This window comes from Thalassophryne amazonica, chromosome 21 (assembly GCF_902500255.1).
Source record: "Thalassophryne amazonica chromosome 21, fThaAma1.1, whole genome shotgun sequence".
Taxonomy (NCBI): Eukaryota; Metazoa; Chordata; class Actinopteri; order Batrachoidiformes; family Batrachoididae; genus Thalassophryne; species Thalassophryne amazonica.
In genome coordinates this window covers 36,468,096-36,493,877 of record NC_047123.1, presented here as the reverse complement: position 1 = coordinate 36,493,877, position 25,782 = coordinate 36,468,096, and the positions used below count along the sequence as shown (strand labels likewise).

Below are 25,782 nucleotides of genomic sequence, written 5' to 3'. Positions count from 1 at the left end.
TAAATCAGACCTTTCCAACCTGCTCCTGGAGGACACCTGACCCTCATAGTTTCCATGTCTACCTGCCCTAGTCACACCTGGTCAGTTCACGTTGGCGTTTGCCAGCTCTTGATTGGCTGAGCACACCTGACTGAGTTAATTAGCTGTGGGAGGTGTATAATACTTGTATGTCGGGCAGGTGTCCTCCAGCAACAGGGTGGGGAGGCCTGATCTAGATCTTCAAATATTTTACAAATTACTTTTTCAGTACATATTTCACATAAAAGGTTCATTGCTTAAGTTGACAAAATGAAGCAATGCAACTTTACTTTCTTAAACACTTTGATTCCAAAATATTTGTAATCATGTGGGTGTGATTCATTTTATATTTGAAGTTGGAAAAACACATGCAAAACCTGGAATGTGACTGTTGTTTGTATCATTTAAACTGCGTAATTAATTTTCTGGAAGAAAAAAAAAACACTTAATCCTGAGCACAGTAAATAAATTCTTTTGAAGATCATAAATTGCATGCTTGAATATTTATTGGAAAAATAATTTGTTAAAATCCTTAAAAGATTTGTATAAAGCAACCAAAATAATCCCCAGAGTCAGAAAAAGATTTTCAGACATTTTTAATTATTACATAGTTTTGTGTCCAATAAGTCACACTTGTATAATATTGGTAAAAGATTAGAAAAGTTGAAAGTATAACTTTTTTCTTTTTTTTTAAACATAATTATTTTACATTTCTGCCATTGACAGTTGTGACACGAACAGACTGTAAAAACCTGCACACTCATGCAGATTTATGTGATCCAAGACCCCACTGTACACAAAAGAACACAGCATTTGTACGTGGACTCAAACTGGACATGCGTTCAATTAAATGTCAACAACACAAAACAGGACAAAGACAGAAAATCCTCAGTAATCAAACCAACGGGTTCTCAAGCTGCCGTCATATTTTACTCACTATAAGGACACTCAAATTCACTTTACATATAATCCTTTGACATATTCCCGTCCCGTCCAGTGGCACGGGTCCACCACACTACAGGACCACCTCGGGTCCTGGATGGCAACCACACAAGTATTCATCTGGGTTATTCCAAACTCTCAAACCCACCGTCTACCTGCAGCAGTCAAATGAAATGTAGGCGTGTCCGCAACCTTCTGCAGCCGCAGAAATACAGACAAAATAGCGTTGCTGTCCTTCCCTCAGTGACCCTTCATTTGGGAGAAGGAAAAATAACATACTCCCTTTAAACATTTTGCACATCAACAACAATGTGCCGCTGCATTTGTGAGAAAGGAAACTTAGACATAAATACGGTAAGTCACATTTTTCTGCTTGAGCCCTTTACATCTGTGAGTGAAGGTCAACAGATGTTTGTCTTAAAGAGCAGCATGAAGGTTTAGAACTTGAAGAGGTCGATAAAGTGATGTGGAGTGATGGGCATGACGCAGCTCTCTGGATCATTGGCTGTGCACGGATGGCCACAGTCCTGGAACACAACCGACAAATTAAGTGTTACCAAGAAAGCACTGGAGCCTCCCGCTAATTAATGGTGTTAGAGGATTCTCACAGAGAAACAGATCAAACACTCAGAGGAATTCAGAATTATGTAAATGAGCTGATAAAAACGCATAAAGTGAGGTTATGTCTGTGGAACGCCGCGTGCTGTAAACTGCCCAACACGGAATGAAGCGAGATGACTGGAGGACAGACGTGCCACATACAAACAAGCAACAGAAAGGCATGATGGGAGATGAGGTACCTTGAAGAACAATGTCAGGTTGCGGTCCTTAAGGAATCAGGGAGATGTAATACCAGGGAGGAAGGAGGGAGACAAGCAAGGAGAGATTGCAAAGGTTAAATAGTATTGGAACACAGCCGAGGAGGACAAGATTTACGGGAAGAAAAATAATCGCAAGGAAGAAAAACAAGAGCAGTATTTTTAACCATAGTACTGTTACTGTGTGTGCAAATGTCTACCAAAGAACGTTATTAACCCCTAAATACGATTTTATTCATTTTTAAAGAAATAAAAATGGTACCGTTGATTTAAAACATGATTCCGTTCAACTATTTCCATGTTCACCTTTTGCTTTTCAAACACACTTTTGTCTCAAAGCTTCCACAGATGCAGTTATCAGTGTGACAGAAGACAAAGTGTCTCTGAGAATGTTCAGGGCAACAAAAAGACAACTGATGTTTTGACTCCGTGGCCAAGGAGAAACTCCTTGTTCTGGCACAAACATGATAACCGATTCAACAGACAACAACTCTGATATAGTGTGAGATACACACTCCTCTGCAGATATACATTTATCGCTCACACACATATGCTTATCTCAGTGGTTTCAACCTTTTTCCCCCCACCTGTGATTATGTAAATATCTCCTCACAAAATGTGCACATTCTGAGATGTCACCTTCACAGACAGAAATAATGCTGCTGTGTTCAATTACAACTGACAAATGTGATTTTCTGAACTCTAACTGGAATAAAGAAATCAGAAAGTTCCATCAGATGTTTGTTTCTTCTCTCCAAGTTCTGCATTTTACATTATTCAAAACATTTATATTTTCTGGAGTACAAGTCACACCTTTTTCTGTATTATCTTTAATTTGAGATTTTTGTGCATTCTTTTGTAGTGTACTTTTTATTATTGCCATTTATTCTTTTATTATTAGAGTTTATTTTGTTTAGTGCTTTGGTTCCTGGCAAAGTCCAATATAAATATTCATTATAGTTATTCTTATGAAGAACGAATGTGTGATATTTTGGTATATACGTCGTAGCGCCTCACAAGCTAATAAACAAACACACTGCAACTTAAACGCCGGAAACTGTGGTAAATCTTTTTTTTTCCTTGAATAAAACTATACACAATGTACTTTACACCTTTTTCCACTGGTTGTTGAAGTGTGTTTGATTTTCATACAAAAGCAACAAAGGAAAGCTAAAAGCAGCCATCACGTCCCTCGAAGGAGCAGCTAAACAAAATTAGCATATTTTCCAGAGTGTAAGTCACAGCACTTCCCAAACTAGTAAAAAACAAAACGGAGCGATGTATACTCCAGAAAAAAATATGGCACTTCATTTAAAATTCAGACTTCTGACTTACAAGGAAGACTGAACAAATAATTTTGCCATGTGAGTCTGACTTATTGTAGTTCTGCCAAGACTGCGGCCATGTTGCGAAGGTAAAGTACGATTGGCTATTTCTCAACAGATTTGTATATTTAGTGCAGTTTAAAATGTCTGAGAACAAGCATTTATGAAAACAATTTTTTTCAGCTAATATAAAAATATTTTGTTGTTGCTTGTCATTTGATGCACTGCTGTTAAAAGGGTTAAACATCAGGCAAAATATGGTGTGTGGCATCGCCACCTCTGGCTTTTCATCAGTATTCTGTAGACGTGCACAGGCCAGTGTCTCCATAGAAACCTAACTTTTCCTTTTACTATTAAACCTTCGAAATAAGAAGAGTTTTGGCACCATTCACACACACACATTTATTTCAGTAAGGTCACGATCCCAAGAGCTGCACAAACATATTTTCTGTGTTCAGTCTCAACAAAATGTCCAAAGAATCTCAATGCGGACGTCTCGTGACAAATGACTCGACTCCTCCGCACACACATAGGAAGCCGTTCAACCAAAGTGTATTTTCAAATGATTTAAATAGTTTAGCGTCTGGAAGCGGTGACATATCCACAATGACCATCTGTCGGAAACTTAATAAAACCCGAATTTGCAGAGAAAAACATCTTTTTTTTAAATTCATATTGTGAATTATTTTGCAGCCCATCAGGTATATCTGATAAATCCTTGATTTATGTCCAGGCTGTGACACATGCTTACAGTAGGTGGATGCAACCAATCAGTTTTCTTCTTTTAGGATTTACCCAGAATGCTCTGCTAGGATTGCTGGCCTGTTAGTTACAGGTTATGATGCTTTTGTAGGTATCACAAGTATGGGTGGAGTTTTAGCGTGCTTACCTTCCAGAAGAGGATGCTACAGTGTTTGCAGAAATGGAGCGTGTCACCGTACTGCTCCTTCACGGGATAGTGCTTCTGCAGCGTGAAGTACATCACCTTCCAGTCCACGGTGTCTGTCGTGGATAAGACCAGATTCCTACAGAACTGTTTGCGTGTACCCCCCCAACACACACACCAGGAAAAAAAAACAAAAAACAGATTAAACATACTTAAACAAGTAAAACATGGGAGAAGAATGTAATTATAAGTAGACCAAAGTGTAATTAATTTCCAAAGACCACCTAGAGAGAATTCCTAAGATACAAGTGAGATGGTGTGCATAGAGCAACTCTGCCCTCTAGTGGGCCCTCGGTAGAATACAGCACATCCTATCTTGACACCTCCTCTTTGCTCTTTACACAGCCTGTAATCTGAATGCAGTGTAAGGTGCAGAGCACAAAGGGGTTTTATTAAATTATGTAATCAGCCTGTTTAGGGTGAAACATGAATTCACCAATCAGAATGTCCTCTGTCATTCCCTTTAAGGGCTGGTCATGCTGCAACCTGGTGCACTGCTAATTAGCTGATGTGAGTGGTTTTCTGGTGAGGAAAGCTATACATGCAAAGCACACACACACTGTATGTAATTTACATGTAAATTGTGCAAGCAGTACTGAGAATGTCAGTCAACCACCGCAGCTCCCTGAGGTGACGCAGTTGAGCATCTCATTTCTGCAACACCTCCTCCTGTATGTCTGTTCACCTGATCTTCTGTATTCCAGAAGACAGATGAATATATACTGTTCCATTCATTTTTTTTTCAATTTTGCTGTAATATGACAAGTGCAAATGCACACCCCTGTGTGTAAGCAGAGTGTACAAGCATTGTGAACCCACCTATGTAAACCGTACCTGAATATTATAAACAGAAAACCTCTGCCTGAATTTAGACCAGGTTTTTGTTGGTCTGTGGCACAGTCACGTTCCCTGGTCTCATGACAGTAATAATCCACCAGCACTGCATCTGACCACACCTCATTTTCAGACCAACCACTAAAGCACTGATGAGTGCAAAAACTTTTGTGATTTAAACAATGTGGTTGCTGGAAGTGAAAATTACATCAGTTGCACTGCTTTGCACCAAGCAGCAGATAGTCAGTTTTAAGTTAAATATATTTTTGTACTCATCTCACCGGTTTGCCTGAGAAGTGAAAGTGACAAAGTCTCTTCCAGAGTCTTCTGTTCTCACTAAGGATGTGCAGAGTAGGCGTGGCTTGTCCCAGGTTAATAATGTCATATGCGTCGGATAATTTATAGAGGATCTTGTTCTGAGTGTGGAGCGGCAGATCAATCAGTGACTTCCCGCAGGATATTTGCTGAGGAGACAATGGACAGTGATGCATCAAAGCCGTGCCGTTATCCCATCAGACAATCACGAGGTTGTTGAAAATAGCTTCTAGATTCTTACCCCATGGCAGTTAAAAAAAAAAAAAGTCATGCTTGCACACACACAATAATTAAAACTACAACAGGCAATGACAGATGTTCACAAGTAATTATAAAAAGTCATGCTTGCACACACACAATAATTAAAACTACAACAGGCAATGACAGATGTTCACAAGTAATTATAACTTTTGCACTGAGATTAAGAGTACTGCATGTTTGTAGCTACATTTCTTACAATGCAGCAAATTCACCGACATCATCCAAACTTGTTAAGTGTCCTATGGAGTGCAGAATATAACAGAGCACATCAGCTGCTGACAGTTAAACTGTCTCTGTCGCCTTTAGTACAGCCCATCGTTTGTGACTGTGATAATCCAGAAAGTGACGATCACAGCTGCCAAAGAATGTGATCTCATGAGCAGTTTGATGATGTATGGTGCCAACAGACCTGCAAAGACAATATCTGTAAAACAACTTTAGTAAGAACCTTGATACTTCTGGAAAACCTCCTTGTAATCTATAAGAGTGGGTGAATTGTGTAATTTCAAACTGTCGTTTCTTGCAAAACGCTCAATACAAACATAAAAAAACAGATAAATGTCTCTCACACTCACACCTCCTACCGTGGGGATCTGCAGATTGTTGAGCTGCTGCTGCCAGTTCAGAATCATCTCCTGTCGACACATCCAGATGTTGACGTTTCCCACCAGGACTGACTTGCCAACATGAAAAGTCAGGCTGTCCAGCGTTGCAATGAGGTCCTGCAGTAGCTCCTTGACAAGGCGCGGATTGTAGTGGTCATCCAGGACTGGTACCCAAAGGAAATACCAACAAAACCCACAATAAAATATGAAAATGATTAGAAACAGTGTTACTGGAAACAATAAGCATTTGGAAAAAATATCCTCCAAGTACATTCAAGCTAAACTTTTTTTTTTTTTAAAGTTCATTGCACAACAGATGGGAACTTCATTCAGTTTATTAACCCTTAAGCGGCCAAGCTATTTAAACAACTAATATGACAGAGTGAGGTTATTTATGACCCCATTGACTTTATATTGGAATACTTCTATAAAAAAAAGATTGTTTTAGGGTTCTTCATATTTATTTCACTCTCTAATATCATCCTTTTCATCTTCACTTTGGCCACCAAGAATCAGTCTCAATGCTTGTGCAGCTGTAAATCTTGCTATTCTAGATCTGTTGGCTTCCCTGCAAAACAATAAAATATAATTATTACAGTTCACAAATTACAAAACCATCTGAAGCTATAATGTCAGAAATCTCATAGATCTTCCCAGGAGGTCATAAGTGATCCCACACAAATTTGGATTATACTTGCCACACGGATTGACTGATCCTTGCAAAATTCTATGAACAAATTCAGGACAAATAGATGGGCAGGAAACTTTCTTTCAGATTAACATTTGAAAAATGGTGCAACAAAATATATGCCGGGGTCATAAATGATAACCTGGTCTAAATGAGGCCTGATCTAAGATAAGATAAACTTTATTGATCTCACAGAGGAGAAATTCACGTTACATCAACTCTTAAAAAACACACAAGATGGGTGCAAAGTAGAGGAAAATGTTCATCAAACAGCGTGTGCAAGGATAAGCAATAATAGTAATAATACTTGTAACAGTACCGGACATAAGAAAATGAGGTAGAAATAGAAATAAAATATGTATTATTCATCGCAGCAACAGTGCAAGTAAAAACAAACAGTCTTGGAATTTTACTTTTTGTTTTACTAGATTCATGACGTCAGATCAAAAATTAAGGCTTTTGTGTATGACAGTTTTAAAATTTATGGTATTTTCACAAATCTCTTGAATGTGACCTACATAGTGACAGGTACGCTGTGAAGAGACTGTGTTGTAAATACAAAGTGACGACGCACTCTTAGGTCTCCTACCTTTTCGTACGATCTTCTCCAGTATATTGAAATAGTTTTTCTGGGCAGCTCCGCTCAGGGACGTCAGCTGAGACTTGGCTATAAGCTGGAAGAGCTGTCAAAGAGGACACAGTGTAAATGTCTGATTGTGCAGCAGCTCCAAACTAAGACGTGCGATTGTCATCCTCACTTTGGCCACGTAGTTGAATCGTCTCAAGTCCCGAACGGCGCTGGAAAAGTCCAGGCGGTTCAGGGCTTCACCAAGTGTGCAGTATCCATGCCGCTGCACATGAAGAGTTTATCACTGTGTTTTATAATGTTAACACCAACAATAAGACAAGTTTTAATATGAAGTCTGGTCTCACCTCTTTTGTGCTCCCTTTCTGTATGTAGATCCATTTATCCCTAAAAACAACTGGAGAAAGAATGAAAAACAAATCAGATTAAAAAAAAAAAAAGTGTAACAGGTGCACAACAGCAACCTGTGCAATCCAACAATCATACACATCGCACAGAAGGATCTTCAGAGTATGCCCAACCTGTCTAGACTAGAGCACATGGTTCCAAAACAATAATGTAACGGCGCTCTCCGTAAGGGCTTATTTAAGAGTAATTATTGTTTTATGTTAACGAAGAGCACAAAACTTTTACTTTTAAAAATAGTATCAGGTTTTCTATTTGTCACCAATATGAAGTCCTGAAACACTGTTTGGTGATGATGATGTCACTTTTATACACTTACACCATGTTTTCGTAAAATCTCTTTTTACCTCATAAATATGCACCTGCTGTTAAGTTTCCTGCGTCTGCCCTCCTGAGGATTTACCACAACATTTAATGAGATGAAACTCTCTAAATCATTATCAACTATCCTGTTTTAGAATAAATGTGCCACCAAATCTGCAGACTAAAGCATTACCTCCTAGGCGGAAGGAGTAATATGAACACACAACCTCAAACAATGGGCTTTTTGTTGATTTGCACCAGAATGTACATCCTTGGCCATCAACTGTAATGATAGCTTGTGCCTGCCAGTAATTTACGGTTAAGCTTTTTGTGCCTAAAAGACTCTTAATTTGGAAACCACATACTTAGGAATGAATGGTGTTGCTGACACTCACACTGAGATTTGGTCTTGTTGTTGTCCAAGTCTTTTTTCCTCTTTGTGCTGGTGAGTTCACACACATGTCCGACATACTGGTTTTCTTTGTTATTACTGCAGAGCCTGAAAAATGAGAAGGATTTTAATTCAAGGAAACAGATCAAATTGAGTCTCAAGTCTCCCATGTGCCTTCTGGCAAACTATAAATGAAAGTGCCTTTGTGAGAACATTTTTCTCTGTTCTAACTGTACTATTAAGCTGTGACTGGTGGTAACAGACAAAAGATTCACTACGCACTTACGCAGAGTTTCTCCAGCCACAGAGGTCTACAACTCCTTCAGAGTGATCATGGGTGTTTTCGTGGCTTCTTTCACTAGTTTTCTTCTTGTACAATCAGTTTTTGAGGACTGCCTAAACCAGACAGACTTACCCGACAGGACCACAACATTTCCATTTATGAATGATTGCTGTAAATGAAGTTGAAGAAATATTAAGCGACTTATAAGTGTTCACGTATAAAATTGCTTAAATGTAATTTCATTCCCATTTGTGCTCTGGAATCAAATACATAATCATGTGATGTAAGATTTACTGTGAGAGGTTGTGTCAAGCGTTACCTCTCTTACTGACCTGCCTGCTCTCAAAAACTGGTCTGTGTTTACATCAACATTTCAGGGATTGTTAGAAAGACAGAACATCTGGAAAGACTGGATTGCTTTAAACTGTGCTTTAATTGATAACACGTTGCTTGCCTATGTGAGCACCAAACTGGGATCAATGAGTTGTACAGTAATACCTCCTCTCTATGTATTAATCCTGGACCACAGGCAGGAATCTGTCACAGCTAATTCACGAGTCAAGAAAGCAATAACTTGGGATACACAAGTTATGTGCACAACATCAGCCTTTGCAGAGCCAATAAATAATGGCAGCAGAAAGCTTTGTAACACTTTGGCGGATATGCAATCACCTTCAAATTATTTATACAGCATCAAATCACAAAGCCTCAATCTTCCCCACCCCATGAGTAAGCATGCTGGCAACAGTAGTAAGGACACCCAAACTTGCTTCCTTGTCATTTTACAGGATGCACTGGAAGTCAACATAAAGTAAATGAGGCAGAAAATAGAACGTGGTTGACATCTAAGTATGTGGTGCTCAGCTGGTCTTCCTAGAATACACACATGTTCAGTCCCTCTGACCAGGGGTTAATGCTAATTCAAGGAAGCACATTGCAGATGCAACCTTCCAGGCACTACGTATCCATCTCCTGAAACATCAGCCTTACCAAGACTCTTGGGACTGTGCACAGATGCAAATTTGCACATTATAACTGAAGTTGATGCAACCTTATTCTCATGGATTTCTGCAGCAAATGGAGCCTTTCCTTGAAAATCTTGGCAAACTCAGAGATAGCAGCATGATAAACTGAAAATAATTTACATTCTCTCTGAAATTTCAGGGCCAGCCCAACATATTAGTGTGGCATCAGCAGCATAACAGCCCCAAAAGCCAGCCAGCATCTAAAATTGTTTTGTACTGTGAAAGCAAATACCATGTCACGTTAAATACAAGAAACCATACTTCATACAACCTATTGGCTTGGGTTTACAGCCGCAGAATGATATCTGCTGATTGTTTCCCCAAAGTTCTGTACCATTTATGGTTAAACATGAATCAATGGAGCCTTTTGCACTATAAAGCACATGGTAGGAAAGCAAACAGAGATTTAAATGATTTGACTTAACTTTCCAGCACCTCACTGCTATTTAAATCTCTGTAGCTAATGAATGTCAGATGTTCACCACCGATGTTGAAAACCCATGACCTAAGTGCTAATGTAACACTGTGTACCATGTGAGAGGCCACCATAATGCTTCCCTTTCTTTTCACAAATAGACAGTGTTGTTCTGACAATCGCACCTCCCCTGGTCTTCTGGAGTGAGGGTGTGTTTGGAGAGCTGATGTCACTGGTAATTGCACAACGCCATGTCTTGATTTTTATGATGAAAGACTGTGGCGTGGTGACAGGCTAAGACAGCACTGAATGACGGCTGGTTGATCAATAAAACATGAGACATTGTAAGCTGGTGGTGGAGATAATCACGACTTCATGCTGAGAATCTTTTTCGATCTGTGCCAAATACGAATGTCTATTAGACTTTTAGTAAACTCTGAAGAAAAGAAGAGTTGTGGAGCATGATGAGGACAGCTGTGTTCCACATCTGAAACTGAAGCGGGTTTTGCGATTGACATCGGCAGCCAAGAGCACTTAATCCTAGTATGAGGAGACTGACAAATTTGTATGTTTTCCATTTCTCCATGCTTTGCCAGCACTGATTATCCAAAACACCTGCATTCAGTCAATCAATGCTGGATGAAGCCGGCTCTTGATCAGTGCCTGGTGATTACGAGATAATGATGTGCAGGTAGAGGGGAAAAATATGGAAAATGTAAATAGAACTGGGTAGCCAAGACCTGGACCCTATTCTTTGTAAATCGCTTAAACAGCCAAGATAAAGGGGTCCTTTTAGGGGTTCACTATTACAACATTCATGTGTCTGCTGAACAAGTATCAGCACATCAAAGAACTGGGAACCGTTCAGAATAAAATCCAAAAGTATTAAAATGAATAAATCATCTTTCATCTGATCCCATAAGGGGTTACCACAGCAGAACATCTGTCTCCATTAAACTAATATATTCTTATTCCCTCCCAAAAACAGAACAATCATGAGTCAGAAAACTTAAAGGATCTTGACATCAATTCAATGGAATCCTCTAATTATCAACACACCAATTGTAACAGATGCCTTCTGTATGAAAGAATGGGCCGGTGGTTCAACGGGTTTCTGAGATTACACTTGTCCATCAGCTAATCCTGTTGATGGTGAATAGACCTGCTGCCAGTCAGGTTTACTATTCCACATATGTCACTGTGGGAACAAATCCAGCATTTGTTTCAAAGACCCGAGAAAAACGGGATCACCACCAAATTAATATAGTTAACACAGTAATCCACATGTAACAGTTTCAGACCGTCCACAGCAGGAGATGGAACAAAGACAAGACACAGTGAAATAATTCACCTTACTTGAGTTCATAAATAATTTTTCACCCAAACAAAAGTTTGAGGGTGCAACAATGTTAAAAAATATGTAATACTGCAATGGTAACAAGGAAACACTTTGCACAGAGTGTTCAGTGATGATATAAATCCCAAAATGTGAGTGGTTCTAGATTTTCAAACATGAGTTATGGTTCAGTTCTAAAATCAGTAAAAGATGAATATTTCTGTTTCTGACATTGGTTAAATAGAACAGCAAAGCAAAACAGAGTCATGGTCCGGTAAAGTGGTGTCTAAAAACCACATAAAACTAAATCTGAGGGAAATGATCTTGCTGCATGGACAGATAATTTTACTTGACAGTATGTCTTGAATTAAGATTGATAAATCTAAGCACTTAAAATAAAGAATTAACCCTTTTATCGTGGCACACTGCAAATTATTTGGTTCTCACCAAGATAAAAAACTATATTTAGAAGTGTTAGATAATTTATGTCCTATTTTAAGTGTTTGACATACTGTCAAGTGAAATTATCTGTCCATGCAGCAAGATCATTTCCCTCAGATTTAGTGTTGTTTTTTTGTTTGTTTTGCAGTGCAAGAAACAGAAAAGTGCAGACATGTGTGATGGAGGTAATTAGGATATGACCTTACTCATTTAGGTTCAGCTGGTTGTTGATGTCTGCCAAATCGTGAGCATAGAAGATGCTCCTCTTCCAGCCGTGCTCGGTCTTTGTCCAGCTCCATCCTGGAGATCTCCAGTCTTTGCCCAAGAAAGGCATTCTTCAGCTGGAGATCTGCGAAGGAGTCCAGAACACAATAAATAAAACACAGGAAGACAGAGAGTTTATTGTGTTTGGGAAACAAGAGTACTACACATGGCTCTGTCGTATGTTTTATTTCATACATGAAAGTGTAATGTTAATAAATACATCATTTTGAATGCGTTTATTTAATGATGGAATGGATGAAATTACAGGAGCATAAATAACACTACAGCAAAGCCCAATCAATTAATTACTTAAGACAACAACTGCAATAATAATAATAGTGACGTAAACAAATAATAACAGTAGCCAACGTCACGTATTCAAACAACACCAGCTTTTGTGTATGTGTACACATACCTTCTTAATAGCAAAAACAAGAAACCGCAAAACGTTGTCAAACACACCGAGGTATTTGCAGAAAAGCTTATATGACGAATAGTTTGTTCGTTTCCTCCACGGTGAAGCTGCAAATATTGACGGAAGTAAACAGTGTACACGGCCGCTTTTGGCCACGCCCCATAGCGCTTTGTGATTGGACTGAATTCCAGAATTGATCCTGTTGCTAACCTGTATTGCGTCGTGGATTGGCTGAACAGAGCTGTCAATCACCAGGTTGTTTTTTTTAATCCTCTGTTTTTGCTGGGGATCAATTCGACACGTGACAGCGGGATCTGCGCACGTGTATTTATGTTTTCATTGTGAGATTGGCGCAAAGGGATCGAACCATCGAGCCACTCGGGATATCAGATACATAAGTATTTGAATGGTGACACTTTTTGTAATTTTGCCTCTGGAGGTGAAATGAAACAATTAAAATGGGCTTGTAGTGTCGAATTTTACCTTTAATTTTACCTTTAAATCAAGGAGGTTAGAAATTACAACCCATAAAATTCGACACTACAAGCCCATTTTATATATATATATATATATATATATATATATATATATATATATATATATATATATACAGTCATCTGTTACAGCTTCATGTTGAAGTAGAAGAGAGGATTTTCTCAAGATTACACAATAATAATATTGGATTTTTTTTTTGTTAATGCTTCCTGACTGGTTCTCCATTCATCCAGGCCCAAAGCAAATATATATATAATTTTTTTTCACTAAATAAATATAAGGATTATTTTTAATACAAATCATGACTTTTGCATCCAGTTTTCAAAAGTCAGAGGATGGATATGTGAACATTTTAAAGTCCCTGTCTTGGACTTCATTTATAATAAGTACACAGAGTATGGTACTGTATGGTGAATCTGTGTCAAGTAGGCAGCTTTCAAAAAGTGACCATGCAAGAAACAGATTATTGAGGAAACCACTCTGAAGATGTTAAAAAGCTTCTGTGGTTGTTCTTGGAGAAACTGCGCATTGTGCAGCTGTTGTCTGTTGCATCATCTGTTACAGCTTCATGTTGAAGTATAAAAGAGGATTTTCTCAAGATTACACAATAATAATATTGGATTATGTTTTTGTTAATGCTTCCTGACTGGTTCTCAGTTCATCCAGGACCAAAGTAAAATAAATTGGTGCCTATTCAAGGTAATTTCCAACATTTTCAGCAGGTTTCATGAACATATTTTCTGATAATGTACCTTAGTTTGCAGTTTTTCCAGTGGTCATCCCCTTATGTGGATTCACTTCAAAACGGTTGTGCCAATAAGAAGAAGGATTCTAGGGGCCCATGATTGACAGTGGCCCAGCGAGGCCCCTAATACAATTATAATACTGACAAAATAATATGGGGGGTGGGTGGCTCAGTAAGATTTCTTTTCATGGGGCCCAAAATCCCTGACGGCACCCCTGCCTCAAAGCATAATATTCGTAATCCAAACAGTTCCTTCATGTTTACCTATCCATGGCTCCAGGGGGTGACAGACCAAGTGGGTTTGGTCCCAGACTGCTGTTATTGAAGTGCCCTTGAGGAAGACTCTAACGTTGTCCCTTTGACTCCACAGAAAAACGTGATGAAGTTGTAGAGAAAGAATAAGCTCTGCCTGTCTTAACCATAGACTGTGTGGTATTGATCCAGCCCTCTGTGGAGATCCAGCAAGAAAAAAACCCCCAACAGTTTTCATATAAATTGACAGTTTTTTCTTTTTTCAAATGAGAAATCCTACCCCACTCCCCCCCCCCCCCCAAAAAAAAACAAGTAAACTACAAAAAAGAGAATAAAAGCACATTTTATTACATGCACTTTGCAGATTTTCATCTGAAAACATGCAGAAAATTCTCTGTGGCAAACACCTGGAGAGAGCAGGATGTGACTTGTCTGTGAGTGCAAGAGTCGCTCTCAAAGGTGTGTCTGCAGCATGCTGTCTGCTCATGCACTCAGATATGACAGCTTTCTGTATGAGTGCCAGACATGAACCAAATAATTCCTTTCCTTATATCTTCCCAATTATCTTATGGCTTCTACACTTTGATCAGAATTATAATGAAACTAACAAAGGAAGAGAAAGTGGGCAACAAAGTTCAAACAGTCTAAAATACAGATACAACAGGTCACTGGATTTAAACCTTTAAAAGAAGATTATATGTATTCTTGCTTCACTGGACAGAACACAGTAGAATCAAACCATTTTGTTTGCAGTTATGGAATTAGAAACCAAACAATATTGGCTAGTTAATTTCTGTTGCATGGTAATTCCACGTGACACTGTACACATAAGAAACACATGACATTATCAACATTATTCATACATATATATATAAACATTTTGCAGACATCTCAGACACTTGTGGCATTGTGGATACTTTCAAAAATAATGCTATGAAAAGACATGAATGATCAATGAATAATGTGTAAAAACAAAAAATGAAATAGAAACGCAAAGTTGACTCCATATTTGGTGTGTCCACTCTTTGCCATTGAAATAGTAAAATAGGATTGATTCTCCTCTGAAGCTGTGTGCACAGTTACAGATTTTTAAAATAAAAAAACAAATAAATGCTTACACTGGTCTCCAGTCTTTCAGTCACACAGCAATGTTCACTTATTGTAAACCTAATATTAGACTGTCAACCTGTCCAACATGCACTGAAAAAAAATATTATTTTTTACTTTGTATCAAATGTTTCCTATATCTTAAAAATACATAAAAGTCAATAAAATTACAAAAACATACAAATGTATGTCTCAAAATGTAAAATAGCATGGAAAAAAACCTGTAACTTGATAGTTATTTTCTGTAACTTTGCAGTATTTGTATGGCACCCTAGCTGCCACAATATGAACACACTTTTTTCCCAGTGCGACCCAGTAAACATGAGAATGAGTTATTATTCACAAGTAAGCTAAAAAAAAAAAAAAAATCTGTTTCTTAACCAGCGACATGATAACTACGAAAGGTAAGCTACTGAAATAGCAATGAATCTTTGGACCAAATAACCATGCTTGTCCTTGAATGTCAGAATTGGCTCAGGGTGAGTCAAGGTCATATCTGGACAACCTCAAGCCCAGCTTCCAAATAAGTTCAGTATTTTGCCACCTTTTGCAAAGTTACACAGAATTCTATTGAAACATATAGAAATTTGTTCAGAAATGTTCTGGCCAAACTGCTTCTGTGTTGGTGGCATCAAGCACACACAAAGAAACACAAACATCTGTTGAGCATCTCAGTTAAGGTCTCTCAACTTTTTCCCAGTTTCTTTAGCATTTTTGCAACTGTACAGCCATTTGATTATCCGTGCATTACGCTCAATAACTGAAGTACCCTGATGTATATTTTCATGAAGTTCTTCTTCCAGTAGCCCAGCGCTGTCATGACTGTTGTGGGAAAAGCCGCCGTCTGAAGTAGAAATGCTGACACTTCGGATTTTCATGGCAAGTTCATCAGAGCGTGCTGAGAAGTTCTCCCTCCCAAGACTTTCAATAACTTCACCGTCCAGGCCGCAGTACTTGAAAAAAGCATCAAAATCCGCAAAGTGTTTTGAGTACCGCGAGCTGATATCAGAGTGAGAACGACTGACACCTCTGCCAGTCTTCCTTTGGAATTCCGTAACCGTTGGGTGATCAGGTTTCTTCGCAGCGACACCTGCCACCTTTGTTGGGGAAGGACTCTCTTCTGCTCCGAGTTGGTCTGCTTCTCCACTCTGTGGCTTCATTTGCAAAGGTGACTTCTCACTTTGAGAAGTTACTTCATTTGCACTACATTCCTTTTCCTCCAGTGCTGTGATTTTCTCCTCATCGCCATCAGGCACACATTCCTTTTCCGTGACCTCAGAGAGTGGATTGTCCTTATGCACAGAACTGACCGGCAGCCTACGTTTTGTGTTGCGTTTCCTATAATTTGTTGATCTTTTCAGTAACTCACATTTCTGCCTGTAAAGTAGAAGAGAGTCTGGTCGTTTTTTGGAACTGGACCCATTTATCTGTCCATTTTCAGGGCTCTGGGTCATGGTTGAAGCCTCTGCTGAGGTATTTGGTGTGACAGGCCTGCACGAGTTCTCCTTTGAAGACCCCGTGCTGCTCACCGATGCTGATCCTAAACTGATCACTGGCTCCTGAACAGAGTTCACCACTTGTTGGCTCTTCACATATTTTGGTTTGCTCGCCGCGAGCCTCTCCACTGCACTCAAGCTTCCTTTCGTCTCGCTCTCCAGTTCCATTTGCTTTCGAAGGTATTCTGGTCCCTTCTCCAAAAATTTTGAGGCACCACTTGCTGTTTCCATCCTGGATTAGACCAGCAGTCAAATCCGTCCTTTGGGTTCGGCTGGTAATCTGTTTTGTGAATTTTCTCTTCGGTGTTAGAGGCAACAGATTCCATTCAAGCCAGTTTCGTGCCTGTGCATGTATCCCAGTGGGAGACTTCACCTTTTTTACCCCACCCATCCTGTGCAAAGCTCATTTGAACCAAACACAAGCCTGTTCAAAGTACACCTGATATGTCACATGTGAGAACAGTGAAATTTGATACTGCTGCAGTGTTTTTTTTTTGTATTTGCTGAAGAAAATGTATAGTTTGAGCCTTATTACTATTAAAGCTGGAAATTTTTACAGAGTTGCTTCTTAACAAACAAATACTTATGAAATACTTGCTAGAAGGATTCATGAAAGCACTTCCCAGAATAAGTGACTCATAAAACGTGTGCTCACTGCAGTGAGAATGTTGTGCAATAAATGTTGATCAATACCATCTAAATCCATACATTCCTTACTTGGACAGATAGATGCTCATGAATTCATTCATATTTGTCAGGTCATCAATGCAGATTGTGTAATTCTCCAAAAATCAAAAGTGGACACACATTTTATTAGGGTTTGCATCACACTCCTGTTTTGGCACATTAAATATGTGAAAGGTTTTTTTTTTCACGGTTCATACAGTTTGCTGTACCAACATGCTTTTTATTTTATTTTTTTTTTGCAACTGGTTGGCAAAGAAAAAACGTCAAAGTACATTAGGGTTTACCAGCGCGACAAGAGACTCTGTATAAAGTTCACAATAGGGTTTGTGTCTCTTTAATATCTGTTGCTGATGTTTTTCAACTGTGTCTGTAATCAGAATCTTAATAGAGAATGTTTTGTTTGATACAATGCAGTTAAAACTAGAAGACCTGTCAGTTATCTCCTATTGACTGTTTCTGATTTATTAGAAAAACAGTTTGGCAATCCAGCTACAGAAAGAAAGAAAACAATTAGACTGCATCATCTGCTAATTTTCTTTTAATTGAGTCATTCACAATAATTACCATTTATCCTCGAGACATGAGTGTCAAACTCAACTAAAAAAAGATCTGCAAATGAAGTAATGTAATTGCTGCAGGCATCTTTACTTTCCGTTGTTGGTTGATGATTATATAAATGAATAATATAATTAGTAATTATGCATGCAGTGTTAATTACTGGAGGATCCACTCTCGCAGTTTGCTGCACTGTTTTTTGTTTTCACATCCCATCATTCATTCATTTTAATGCCACTTAGTCGGGTGCAATGACTCTATGTCTGTCATTAAACATGAACTGGTAAAGAGTTTTACATGCAAAGTAGACCATTATTATTAATAAACACATTTTCACAAAACTGATGAAAATGTCTTGGCCTTCAAGTGATACCACAATATTTCTGGAGGTAGATCTGGACAGAAAACCTGCAGACAGAAGATAAAACAAGTTTTGAATAATTTGGACAGAATTATATAATGTCGAGCAGGAACATCATTTTAGACTTCTCCATCATGTTTGATCCCTTAGCTCTACTGAAATTCAAGAATTGAATTGAGCTCATTTTCAGTTCAGTGTATTAAATTATTGTAGAGCCTGGAATTTTCATTTTTATTTATTTCTTTTAGAGCATTAACATATGTATTTTTATGGATGCAATTCTAGTTTATTCTGGAGAAACACAGTGTATTTATTTCTAATAATTATGTATTTTAAATTATCTCAATAATAATGATGATAATTTTTGGACGAACTGGCAGGTCATTGTCAGCGGTTAGATATTTTACATTCGTATGAAGAAAGGCGTTTCATATTTTTTTTTAATTGATGTCATTCATAAATTACTGTAATTTTTGCTGTTTTTTTAGTTTTTTCTTTATTGTTTATTTGATGAGGACAATGCACATTAATGAACACTTTAGCTAAAAGCTACTTTCCATCTGTAGTCCTCAGACACACAACAACAAACAATAATTACAATAAATAAATAAATACAATACAAGATATTATGTACAGTACATCTCACCTGTGTTGACAGGTTTGATTGTTTTTGATCCATTTTTAAGCTTATTTTTAAGTTTTGTAATTTTATTCAGGCAGCAGTGGACCGCCTCACAGAGTCAGGACCCCTCAAGAGAAACTCACAGGTTGAGTCGCAGGACAAACCATTCGGAGGATGGGGGTGTCACGGATAAACGTACTCATATAGGGCTCTGTCAGCATTATAACCGCAACGAGCGGACGTGTTGGTTTAAGGCGTGCTGGTTAAAAATGTTTTTCGCTGACACCCCCGTCCTCCAAATGGTTTGAGCTGCACACTGCAGACTCAACCCCCGTGAGTTAGTCTCACCTGGTCTCTCCCAGGATAAACATGGCGACCTCTCACTCTGTTTTATTCGTTTGTTTGGGTAAGAAGAGATTTTATTAAACTTATAAAATGATCTAAATGTTTCAAACAGCGTGTTTGTGTAAATCTAGTACTATATACTAATGGAGATTGCTCGTGAATATATTTTCACTCCGTCAGTGAATGTAAAAATAACAGCTTGTTTACTCGAGTTTTAACGAGTTCAAAATTCACTGTCCGTGACCTTTGTCCCCTCTCAAGCGCTTTTCGCCCATCAATCCCACCGAAATAGGGAGTTACTACAATATACAGAGAGAACCCCGTTCAGCATGTCCGCCTGGTCCAACCGGTGTCACCGACCTAACGGTCCTCCTAAAAATCGGTCCCCCCTGATGTCGCGGTTCACGGATTAACTCCTCGTTTCTGCTTCAAACTGCACACCAGTCATCATTTATCTCAGCCACAGATATCTGAAGCTTTTGTACAACAATCATTTCCACATAAATTCAGCATTATTTCATCATAAAAGGCAGCGGGATCAATCAGAGCAACTAAACCAGCTGCTAGCTGATGCGTTCACTGCGCATCGGACAATTCAAAGCATCACGGAATCTTTCCTCGTTTCTGCATAAAACGGCTTTGTTTCTGCTTATAAGTGACTTTAGAATGATTTAACAGGTTTTACCTTTGATCATCTGATGGTTAATAATCCCATTAATCCATTTGATTGCTTTAGTGAAGAGAGTCCGTCTTAGACGTGCTGCTGTGGTCCGAAATGACACGTACAGATGCAAAAGGTGGACCGATTTTTTGGGACGGACCGTTCGGTCTGCGACATGGGGTCAAATGAATTTTGTGTTGCTCGGCAGAACAAAAGCACAAACCACAACAATGATGAGTCCATGAAACCATTTTACATTCTGGGAATGCACATGCACGACTTAGTTGGCTCAAAGGTTGAGAGGTGTAAAAACTTGTCTCGTATAGCCAATACCGAAGTATGGGAATATTTTATGTCCCTACATGGACAAAAAACAGTGAGCTAATTGAGAAAATCCTGAAAAGAGCAACAAAACTGAAGGGCCTGTTGTATGAGGACGGGTTGCAATGCCTTAAAATCCAAAGTATGTGCTGTAGGCAGGTGAAGACATCAAGCCATTGAGAATGAGGCTGACACCAGAACATGTGGCTGCTCCCTGAGGTTTAAGGAGTAGTACTCAAGATCTGCAACAAAGTGGTGTTTTATCCAGGAACATCAACTGCTTCAGATCTTGTTTCAATGCATATGGGTCAATTGTCACCCACATACTGAATTTACTCAAAACCCCATCACATTTCTTTAACTGTTTATGGGTTTCCAACAGGAAATATCTGCAGATCCCCAATAGCTGAGGCCGTTTTCAGGAAGATGGTGATGGATGCTGGTGTTGTTGATAAGGTAACAGGATTGTTTATTTCTTCTGTACGGATGAGTGATGTGGGTGGGATGTTTTAAAGTCATGCTGACAAGCCTGAAATTCATAGAATGTTGTGAAATGGGTGGACCTAACATGGAACAGATTTGCGGTGGATACGGATTAAAGGCTGGAGCAGGGATGCTGTCATTGTCAATGCAGACATGAAACAAAACTGAGGGAAAATGTTTTATCTATTTCACTTTTCAGTTTGGTGCTGGTCTGTAAAATGAGTAAATTTACAATAATTGTCAAATAGTCTTTGTAAATAGAACCCATTTTGACAATATTGGATAAAGTATTGATTAGGTATCATGACAATTTTGAAAAGATTTTTTTTTTTTAAATGGGCGTAACCAAGACTTTATAAAAGCTGTTATAACATTTAATCATGTTCTGTTTTGGACCTGGTGTACAGGTAACCTATAATGACTGACCTTGTTAAATACATTATCTTGGTGAGGAATATTAAATTGGTGCTAATATTGTTTTATCACAGATGTCTAATTAACAGTTTTATTTATTTTCTTCTTATAAGATTATCAAGATTATGAAGACCTGGCTGACCAGGAGCTGCAGCCATTAACAATTACAAATGAGTAAATGTTTTTCACATTAATTTTAAATTTAAATTCTATCCTCCAGAGTATCATTGTCGTGGAAACGCTGTGCTGCCGTCCTTTCGTGTGAGACTGTGTGTGAGCGTATGAATGATTTATTTGTTTTTATTTTGTTATTGCTTTGTTCCCCACTTTCTGCTCTGCCCAGTGGAGGATAGACAGTGCTGCCACCTCCACCCATGAAATAGGAAACCCTCCAGATGACCGTGGTCAAGCCTGCATGAAGAGGCATGACGTGCCCATGAGGCATGTCGCCAGGCAGGTATAAACTCCTGTCTCTGCACTGCTGTTAGACGTAGTTAGCGCCCCCTTTGTGTTGTCTGTTGTTGCAGTGGGTCATAGACAGTGGTGCCACGTCTGACTGGAATGTAGGCAGCTCACCCCATGCCAAAGGCCTGGCCTGCCTAAGGAAGCATGGCATTGAGACGAACCACAGGGCACGGCAGGTACAGCCAGACGTCTTGTCCAGGGCTCCTCCTACTTTATCACTAACGATAAAAAAAAAAAAAAATCACTTGGAAAAGGGAAGTACATGTATGTATGAGAACTGATGCTCGAAGCACTTAGCAACCATGTCTCATATTCATCTGTTCCAACACACCGTAAGCAGTCTGGGAATGAAGGATTTTGCTTAAGGGCATGTTACTGGTGGTAATTCACAGCCAGTATTTATCTGCTCCAACAACTGATTGAACCAATGTCCCTCTGTCCATAAGATACTTCACACAGGACAGCAAATAATATCTAACAGTTCTCAATAATAAAAAAATGCAATTCAATATTTAGCCTGTAAAATATCAAATGACAGCGTAAAAAAATACTATGGACACAAAGTGCATTAGCAGTGTGTCAAAAATTCTTTGCATAGAACAGTTTAAAATTAGATGATCTCTAACTGAACCAGATAAACAGCCTGTTGGAAATGACATAATGCTCTTCACGTTTCAGTTAATGCTTTAGAAAAGTTTTTTTACATGCATCATTTAAAGGCATTTTGTATTTTTTTTTTTTATCAAAAATGGCCGTCAGTGCATTTCTACAGAAACTGGTATCATAGAATGACCATCCTATAAAATGCTAAGTGCAAAGTCATATTTTTTGTTCTCCTGATTAGAATCAGTAATCAGCCATCAGATAGTCTGCTGTTAGTCTCCTTTGTTGTTTGTAAGATTATCAGTGATCCGCCAGAGTCCAGCAGTGGTTCTGTCAAACACTGTGTGTGCAGAAACTACGTAATGTTTGCATTTGTGTGAGCTTTTAGTGCACGTCACTTGTTTTGCTTTCTGAGTGAAACTGGTTTATGCACACCATCTGGCATCTTGTCGGCTTCTTCTTCTGCAAACTCGGTCGTTCATACAGCCTTCTAATCTAACGGCATCAGCGGCAAGGCTCATGTCTTAAACGTCAGTCCACACAACCAACTTTCACAAAAACCAAGTCTTTCCTTGTTCCTTCTTCTTCATTTTTCTCACTGGGGTTTGCTCCCTCATTTTGTTTTTTCTTCCCCGAACTGCTGCTGTTGCCAACATCTGAGCTGATGAGCCATCTGGGAGATTTTTTTGGGGGCCTGAGTGACCACACATAAAAGAATATATGTGTATTTCATCAATAAAATACTCTCCAAAGTGCTCAACAAAGGTTTGCTTGTTTGCATCTGTTTGATTTATGACAGTTGAAGCCTCATCAATATGTTATCACTGAGTCAACATTGAAGGAATGAACATCACTTCATGCCAAAATACCAACATCCTGCTGTCATGACAACTTTAATCTGTCATCATCATGTTTGGATTCAGCACAACTATCTTTCTTTTTAGTTTTTGGATTCCAAAACTTTCCCATCATATTTGTTTTTAAGAAATTTAATGTTTTTTTAAGTGGTTTGTAGAATCTGAACCCCTTGAGGTATTGTAGATGGATTCATTTGCGTTAGAACAAATAAGATTCCACGCCGCCTGATTTATAGAGAAGCTGAGGGGACCAAACCTTAGTAGCAGTGCTGGAGGTCCATCCTGGTACTATGATGTGTAAATTGGGCTTGTCCAAAGACTTATTTTTTTTTAAATCTTCTAATTTGGGGCATCTCTAATCTGAGTTTTTGTAACCTTGTTGAACTTGGACTCTGCCTGGTGCATCTCCCTGCTCATTCCTGTCTTATAGTAGCAGCCTCCCTCTCATCTTGTCCTCAGCCAGATGTTTCACAAATCACTCTTTGGTTGGCCTTCAGAGACCCATGAGGCTTTTTGATAAGAAAATAGGAGCCTCTGTGTGAACGGTGTCGACAGGAGCTAAGAATGAGCGCAACAACATCAACACTCATCGCCAGAGATTAACACCCCCCCCCCCCCCCCCCCCAAAAAAAAAGAAAAAACATGAAAAGATGTCGAGCAGTTAAAAGGGAAACCCAGTGGTGGGAAACGAGCTACTGCAACCAGACACTGTAAGCATGCATGTTTGGATTTGTACCAGCTTACAAATATCGATGTACAAATTATAGACATCTGTATTTTTGTTTCTGGAAAACTATATCATGATTTCTCATCACTCACTTATCTTCAACCACTTCTTCCAGTTAAGGGTCGTGAAGGGGGGGACTGGAGCCTATCGCAGCAGTCATAGGACGTGAGGTGGGGTGGGGTTCACCCTGGACAGGACGCCAGTCTGTCTGAGTTCCTTTGAACAGATTTTGACTGACAGATGTGCAGCTAATGCTCTGTTCAGAACTTTGTCAGTGCTTCTTTCTGTCACCACTCATCAGACATCCACAATGTCTTTATAAATATTCATGATATCTCCACAATAACAAAGTCACCTAAATTTTAATAGGCATTAGTCAAATGATGTATCATAAGTATTTGGACAGTGACTTTTTCCCCTGCACATCACTGCAGAGGAGTAGAAATGAGGCACTCAAGATCTACATGTGTAGATTTTTAACTTTAATTGAAGTATTTCAATCCTTCAACATATAAACATTTAGGAATCTGTGGAGTCCGTAGGTTCCAGTCTTTATTCATTGACTTCAAAGGATTTTTATCCAAGTAAGGACAATGTTGTCTTTCTACTGTTCCTGTTTTTTTTTTTTTTGTTTGTTTTGTTTTTTTAATAAGGTCACCACAATGGATCCAGCACAGATCCGGAGTGGAATTTGGCACAAGTTTTGTACACTGAATTTATAAATGGTTGTTTATGTTAAATCATTTCACTTTCAATTCAACTCCATTGTGATCTCCATCCAAAGGCATATGAACCTGACTGAGTGTTAAAAAAATATCTTTGATCTTTGCAACTATTTACACTTACAGTACTGACATTGAATTTCAATTATTGTACTTAGTGTTTAAATAGAAATATGTGCGACTCACACTTCAGATCAAGCTGGAATGTCGGTAACTTCAACTAGATTGTCCTTGTTAATCTTATTTAACTTGTCACGGCGTAATTGAAGAGAGAAATTTATAGTTTCTTTAGTTATGATGTTTAGATGTCTGATTTAAATTGTGTGTACTAATAAGTGTTAACATAAGTTGCCTTATAGAAGATGAATCAGACGGGCTCAGCACGTCGTAATGTACCAGAACTGAAAAGTGTTCTGTGTCTTCACTTCTAGGTGACCAGAGAGGACTTCACCAGCTTTGACTACATGCTCTGCATGGATGACAGTAATCTGAGGTACACTTATTGTGCATTAGTGTTTCTGTGTGAATATGAATCACATTTGCATGAAGACTCACTTAAAATAATTTTTTCTCCAACAACGGGCTGACTGCGCTCTTCCATCTCTACTTCAAAGAGATGGAACCTGTAGGTGAATGTCTACTCTTAATGAGCACTATCTCTTCTTAATCTCTGGCCTGTGGTCATTTGGACGGATATTTTTTGCTGCTTTGAGCGTTTGGGGACGATTATGAGATCACATGCTTACGGCAGATCTGATCTGTAAGCAGCTTACTGAGTTCTTTGGATGCCTTTTCTTTGCACTTGGGGCAGCGTTTTCCATTTTCCTTTTCCCACTCAAGTCTGAGTGAAAAAAAAATCATGTCAAAACAAAAGCGAACTGTGTTCATGAAGAACTTCTTTTGTAAGAATGTTGTTACTTTGTAGTTTTTAGGAGTTCTTTGAGCTGATTATGTGGATTTAATGTGGGGATTTGGGTTGTTCTTGTCTGAATGCAGATAAATAATGTCACTCACAGGAATGTCTTTTCCTTCTATATTCTTGGAGTTAAATATTGTATTTTGTGTCTGCAGTGACTTGAAAAGAAAAGCGAAATCTGTGGGAAACGTACGTGCAAAAATCGAGCTTCTTGGTTCTTACGACCCTCTGAAGCAGCTGATCATCAAAGACCCCTATTATGTACGTCATAAATATTGTTTAAGATTATTAGTTCTTACATTTGCAAAGATCGTCTTGCCTTATTAAAAAAA

At 38.7% G+C, this 25,782-nt stretch overlaps 3 protein-coding genes across 5 annotated transcripts in view; 1 reads left to right on the top strand and 2 right to left on the bottom strand.

The window, feature by feature from the left end:
* Nucleotides 1-597: 597 nt before the first annotated feature.
* Nucleotides 598-12,743, bottom strand: fbxo25 (F-box protein 25). Of its 2 annotated transcripts, XM_034162014.1 has the most exons (11): nucleotides 12,617-12,743; nucleotides 12,144-12,286; nucleotides 8,442-8,545; nucleotides 7,686-7,735; nucleotides 7,511-7,603; nucleotides 7,342-7,435; nucleotides 6,044-6,228; nucleotides 5,165-5,347; nucleotides 3,993-4,136; nucleotides 1,761-1,787; nucleotides 598-1,487 (listed from the first exon to the last, which is right to left on the bottom strand). In XM_034162014.1, exons 2-11 carry the CDS (start codon nucleotides 12,269-12,271, stop codon nucleotides 1,398-1,400), a joined length of 1,098 nt encoding a protein of 365 aa, XP_034017905.1. In that variant the 5' UTR covers nucleotides 12,272-12,286; nucleotides 12,617-12,743; the 3' UTR covers nucleotides 598-1,397. The 2 variants fall into 2 exon arrangements, with proteins under 2 accessions (XP_034017905.1, XP_034017906.1); XM_034162015.1 differs by lacking the exon at nucleotides 1,761-1,787.
* A 1,692-nt stretch (nucleotides 12,744-14,435) lies between these two features.
* Nucleotides 14,436-17,110, bottom strand: fam110c (family with sequence similarity 110 member C). Its single transcript, XM_034162016.1, has one exon. The coding sequence runs from the start codon at nucleotides 16,940-16,942 to the stop codon at nucleotides 15,887-15,889; it is 1,056 nt and encodes a 351-aa protein (XP_034017907.1). The 5' UTR covers nucleotides 16,943-17,110; the 3' UTR covers nucleotides 14,436-15,886.
* A 2,104-nt stretch (nucleotides 17,111-19,214) lies between these two features.
* The window catches only part of acp1 (acid phosphatase 1), a 34,365-nt gene continuing 27,797 nt past the window's right edge, over nucleotides 19,215-25,782 (top strand). Inside the window, exons 1-5 of one of the 2 annotated variants that reach the window (XR_004558424.1) lie at nucleotides 19,215-19,342; nucleotides 20,646-20,719; nucleotides 21,504-21,617; nucleotides 24,966-25,027; nucleotides 25,606-25,711. Coding sequence is in view for 1 of the 2 variants with exons in the window: in XM_034162018.1 (XP_034017909.1) it covers nucleotides 19,306-19,342; nucleotides 20,646-20,719; nucleotides 21,688-21,801; nucleotides 24,966-25,027; nucleotides 25,606-25,711 (393 nt within the window). In the remaining variant the exon portion in view is untranslated. Of the gene's footprint in view, nucleotides 19,343-20,645; nucleotides 20,720-21,503; nucleotides 21,618-21,687; nucleotides 21,802-24,965; nucleotides 25,028-25,605; nucleotides 25,712-25,782 lie in introns of both variants that reach the window. The other variant, XM_034162018.1, reaches the window with a different exon arrangement.